Below are 5,397 nucleotides of genomic sequence, written 5' to 3' on the forward strand. Positions count from 1 at the left end.
GGGGGGCCTCCTCTTCCGGCTGACCTTGCCCAGGGCTCGGAAACAACGAGGCTGCGGGCCGCGGGGTTCACGGCGACAAGGATCCAGCTCCCTGTGTCGCCGCGGCCCGGGGCCGGCGGTGGCCCCCGAGGCACCTCCGCAGAGACATCGAAAATTGGGCACAGGCGTAGCCACTGTAGAAGCCCCACGCTGCTGGTGCGCCAGAGGGAGCGCCCAGGCGTCGACCACCCCACGGGCCGGGTCGAAGATCATGCGATGAATCATTCTCACCAGTGTCATGGGGTGTATTTGAACAATCATGTGTCTTTTGCGGCCCGAAGAGACTTGCTGCCGACGCTTCGCGCGGACCGGCTGGCACTAAGGCCTGCTGTGCGAGCAAAATCGGGACTTTAAATGGATGTATGTTCTCCATGAGACCCCGGGGTGCGGAAACGAGGATGGGTCTCCAGACCTGCATGCGGTTGGCCCTCATTGCGCGGCCCATCATCTCAAAAAAGAAAAAATACCCCCACACACAGCCGAAGTGGGTCTGGAGAGTGGGCCCGAGGATTGCCAGGGAGAGAAGTCCCCCAGTCAGGAGGGTCTGTCCATGGTGACTGATGCATGTGTGCGTGTGCGTGCACGCGCACACAAGTGTGCCCTCTCTCCTCCGGCCCGGTGTGTCTGTTGGTACTCATTGGCGCGGAGCACCCTCGCTTCCGGCCCGCTAGGGTGGGACATCGATTGATTTGGTTCCAGGGCTCGGCCGGTGGTGTACAGAGCGTAGACACGGCAGGGCTGCTGCGACGCGGGGGGGGGGCGAGGAGGGGCAACTGCGGCGTGGCGGCCCCGGACAGGGGGCGGATTGATGGTTGGGGGGGGGGCGAGAGGGGGCCAGAGCGCAACAAACAGGGACTCACGCCTCGCCCAAGTCCGGGGGGCTGCTGCTGGTGGCGGCCTCCCGAACAAGGGCCCTCTGTTGTGTGGGCTTCGTTGCGAGTCAGGGCTGCTGGTTGCTTCTCCCTCTTCCCCCCCCCCGACCCCCGCGACCCCCCACGGCTGCGCGCGCCCCGCTGTCCGCCGACCACTGGGTCTCCACAGCAGCCGAGCGGGGTGGGGTGGGGGGTGGGGGGTGTGTGGGGCGGGGGGCGGGGGGGGGGCGGGGGGAGGGGGGGGACAGACGCGGGCCGGGGGGAGTGGGCGCGGGGCGCCTCTGCCCACACTGGGTCCCTCTGGTGGTGTCCTCTCCCCCCTCTTTTTTTTCCCCCCCCCCCCCCCTGCCACGGGCGGCCGGCAGGGACGAGCCCGGAAATGGACGTTTTTCTGGTCCTGCCCTATGGCCATTTCCACGATTGGAGACCTCTTGGCTCAAGTAATGTATTTTGTTGTTAACATACACACTTCTGAGTCTCGGTACCTCTCCCTCTCCTCCTCCTCCTCCTCCTCCCCCCCCTTCTTCCTGTCGCATTCTTGCCCCCTCCTCCCGCCGCCCTGCCTGCCCTGCCGCCGCCCATCGTCACGCCCGTGCACCCCGCCGTGGGGGGATCGCGCGCGCGCCCCCCTTCCGACCCGTCTCTCGTTGTCCCTTGCTGCCAGGGGGGAAACGCTGCCCTTTTGGTGCCGTGCTCGGCGCCATGCACACGCACATGCTTGGGTGTGTCTGCGCATACGCCCGTGCACACCCACTTCTGCCCGCCCTCCTGCTGGATCGAGAGGCCGCGCGCCGGCTGTCGCCCGGCGTCGTGTGGGTGTGTGCGCGTGTGCGCGCGCACGCGTTCATGGATTAGTGCATATCCCCCCCCCGCCAAGGGGGTAAGTATCGCCAAAAATCGGATTCACCCGCGGAAAAGTGCATCCGATGGCGGGACGTGGCGTTTCCCCCCCTGCGCATGCGAGAGGCGGGGGCCATCTTGGCGGAGGGAGGGGGGCCCGCAGACATCGCGTCTGGCCCTTCTCCATATGAGGGCCCGCGGCCTGGGCCCATTGCGTCGGCTTTTCCTCCTCCTCCCTTTGTGCTTCTCCCTCCCCCCTCTCAAGCATTTTCACCCACTCACCCCCCCTCCCGGCACTCCCGTCTCCTCCTTCTCCTCCTCCTCCTCCTCCTCCTCCCCCCAGTCACGATGCACATCTCTAAGGACCACCGCAAGACCATTCTGTCCACCCTCTTCAGCGGTACGCATATGCGGTTGCTTTCTCCCTTGTGACATTGTCTCTGCCCTTCGTGCGCACGCGCGCGCCTCCTCCGGCCAGGGGAATCTATCGCCCTCGGCAGGCCATCTGACCCCCTTCGTCGTTCCCCCCCCCTGTCGCGCGCGCTGTCCCTCCCTTCCCCCTCCCCCTTTCCGCTGCCTCTCCTCCCACAGAGGGTGTCATTGTCGCCCACAAGAACACCAACGCCGAGAAGCACAAGTACATCGCCGATGTCAGCAACCTCGCCGTCATCAAGGTCTGCCAGTCCCTCACTTCTCAGGGCCATGTCACCCACCAGTACAACTGGAACTTCCACTACTACGTCCTGACCGACCAGGGCATCGAGTACCTGCGCGGTGTTCTCGGTCTCCCCGAGAAGGTCATCCCTGAGACCCTCAAGGTCAAGGCCGTCCCCACCCCGATCGCTCCCCAGAACGACCGCCGTGGCCCCGCTCGCCGTGGTCCCGGTGGCGCCGAGGGTGGCTTCCGCAGCAGCCGCTTCGCCGGTCCCGAGCGCTCCAGCTTCCGCTCTGCTCCCCGTGCCCCCGCTGCCGCTCCCCAGCAGGCTTAAATCGGTTTCTCCTCGCTCCTTTTTTTCCCGATAGAGGCGAGAGGGACTGATTTCTGTGAGTGCGCGCGCGCGCGTGCGGTGCAGCATGTGTGAGCAGGGGGTGATTGGGTGTGCGCGTGCATGCGTGTCCTTTTAGTGTGCGCGTGTGCGCACGCGCGCGTGCCCTTCTCTCAATGGAAGAGAGCGGAGGGGGGGATCGCGCTTGTCGTTGTTGTTGTTTCCCCTACGGCGACGGCGGCGCGGCGGATGTGTCCGGGGCGGCGGCTCCGGTTGGTTCCCTCCTCCCCCTCCTCGCTGCGCGCGCGTATTTTGCGCTCTCTCGGCCTCACCCGCCGGGGGTGTTCCTCCTTCTCCCCCTCTCACGTCAGGCGTGTGATGGTGGTGGGGGGAGGGCGCGCGGCTCCTCGGGGGCATCCCCCTTTCCCTTGTCGTGTCATGCACAATGTGACTCTCTTCTCCCCTCTTTCCTCTCTTCTCCCCCCTTCCCTCTCCCGCACACAACAAACCATTCTCTCCAAATCATGTCCTCCTCTCCCCCTTGTGGTTCCCCTTTCTTCCCCCGCGCCGCGCGTGTGCCCTCCGTCCTCCATGTTCTTTTTTCTGCGCCCACATATCATATGCACGCACAGGGGGCGGGGGGGGGTGGGGGGTGGGGCAGCATTGTTGAGCACCGCCGTTTCCCTGTGTGAGCTGCTCCTCGGTTGCCAGCAGGGGCAGGAGAAGAGCCCGGCCTGCTTTTCTGCCTTCAGACAGAGGGGGCTCCTTCGGCCCGGGGTGCCGCAGTTGTCCGAGGGTGTCTCTCTGGACCCGGCCGACACACATGAGCTGGGGTGGTGCGGGAGGCGTCACCTCGCTCGGCGCCCCCGCGCCCCGCCGCGATCAGCCCTGACCAACGGGCGCCGAGCTGTCGAGGAACGCACCCAAGAGCCACGGCGCCTGGCCACCACGAGCGCCGGGTTGGGTCCCGGCCGCTGGCGAGCTCACCATCCTGGGTGCCCTTGAAAGAGGCCCTCGTATGGGGGGGGGGGAGAACGGGCGGGCGGCGCACGTAGGCATCGCGCACATGGAAGGGTGCCGTCATCACGGCGGGGCACAATTGCCCGCAGAGGCGCGGAGCTCTTCTTCTCGTTCGTGTGTCTGTGTGTGTGTGTGTGTGTGTGTGTGTGTGTGTGCGCGTGTGTGTTTTGGGTGCCTACTCCCCTCTATTTGGCTGCCACCGGCATCCGAGGGAAAAGGAGCGAGAGGCGGCCCATGTTTCGGACGTTGGCAGTGAGGGGGTGTCGGTGTTTGGGGAGCTACTGCCCTGCCTGGCTGTGTGGCGGGGAGAGCGGAGCCCCGGCCGGGCCTTGAGCCGTTAGCCCAAACCCGGAGACAGGCGATCCGGCGCGGCCAACGGTAGCTCCTCGTCCGGTAGCAGGGCGAGAGACGCCTGGGGCGAAGTAGCGATAGTGCCATCGGATGTGGCAACTGCCGGTGCTTAACCCAAGCATATTTCCGACATTCTGTCAATGCGCCCGCCCTCGTTCGTGGCTATCGCGCCTTGGAGGAGGTGGCGAATGGAGGCAGACCTGGGGGGCTTGATAGCCCGCGCCGCGTCGCCGAGTTCCCTTCCGGCCGGTGTGGCGGCGTTGCTTCGAAAAAAAAAAAGAAAAAAAAAGGAAACTCGCGCCCAGCGGCCTCAGGGCAGCAGGATCCTCCCCGCCCCCCCCACCAGCCGGGGCACCACCTCTCGGTGTCTTGTCCCCGCCCTGGCACAGCGCCCCGCTTGGACGACAGCGAGCGGTACCCCGCCCGGGAGAAGACCTCCTGTGTCTCAGGCAGGAGGCCGGTACAGGGGGCTCTGTGCTTGGCGCGCGCCTCAGGCTCCTCCAGGGGCTGCGCCCCCGGCGTGTGACCTCTCGCGAGGTTTCCACAGGGGATGGCCACTTTTTGGGGGAGGCAGCACCTGTCTCTGGGCGGGACCGGGCGCGATGGCTTCCAAATGCTGGGATTCCGGTCTGTCCGTCTCGACCATCTCATGCCACAGGGGACCGCGGTCGAGCGGTCCCCTCCCGGGCGCGCCTCCCCCTCCGGGAGATATGGTCCTCTCTCGGCTGAGGCCCACACTCTAGACGCGTCGGGTTCGCGTCCCCCCCTCTGGGGGAAGAGAGCATCCGACGCCGTTGCCCTGGAAGGAGGCCGGGCAAAAATGAAGACTGTCCGAACCAGGACTCGAACCTGGGACATTCTGTGTGTTAGACAGATATGATAACCATCTACATCATTCGGACACAAGGGGGAGAAAGAGAAATGGGTAGAAATAACATTTTTCGTCCTTTTCAGCGGCCCGACGCTCCTGGTCGAAAACGAGGGATGCTTCTCTCCCGGTCAGGCGCCCGAAGGACGGGGGGGGGGCAGGCGGGAGGGCCAGGTCGCACACCAATGTGAAGACGCGCACAACAGGACAGATCCTCGGACAACCGGGGAGTGGCGCGAGTAAAAAAGCAATGTGGCCCCAGCCAGGATCGAACTGACGACCTTCGCGTTATTAGCACGACGCTCTAACCAACTGAGCTATGGGGCCCTTGTTGGTAAGTGGGCACCTGGATTCTCTTAAATCGGCGCCAGCCACGCGCCAAAGCTGGCTTCTGGGTCCGCCCCCCCCCCCCCCCCCCCCC

General features: G+C 65.6%; 1 protein-coding gene and 2 non-coding genes across 3 annotated transcripts; 1 reads left to right on the forward strand and 2 right to left on the reverse strand.

The window, feature by feature from the left end:
• Nucleotides 1–1,296: 1,296 nt before the first annotated feature.
• H696_02289 (30S ribosomal protein S10e) lies at nt 1,297–3,267 on the forward strand. The gene is made up of 3 exons (XM_009496191.1): nt 1,297–1,392; nt 2,095–2,151; nt 2,343–3,267. The coding sequence occupies exons 2-3, from the start codon at nt 2,100–2,102 to the stop codon at nt 2,738–2,740; spliced, it is 450 nt and encodes a 149-aa protein (XP_009494466.1). The 5' UTR covers nt 1,297–1,392; nt 2,095–2,099; the 3' UTR covers nt 2,741–3,267.
• Nucleotides 3,268–4,936: 1,669 nt separating this feature from the next.
• On the reverse strand, nt 4,937–5,010 carry H696_02290. Its single transcript has one exon. It is a non-coding gene; the product is annotated as a tRNA-Val (tRNA).
• A 219-nt stretch (nt 5,011–5,229) lies between these two features.
• H696_02291 lies at nt 5,230–5,303 on the reverse strand. The gene has a single exon. It is a non-coding gene; the product is annotated as a tRNA-Ile (tRNA).
• Between the last annotated feature and the right edge of the window lie 94 nt (nt 5,304–5,397).

Source organism: Fonticula alba, assembly GCF_000388065.1.
Source record: "Fonticula alba strain ATCC 38817 unplaced genomic scaffold supercont2.3, whole genome shotgun sequence".
Classification (NCBI taxonomy): domain Eukaryota; order Rotosphaerida; family Fonticulaceae; genus Fonticula; species Fonticula alba.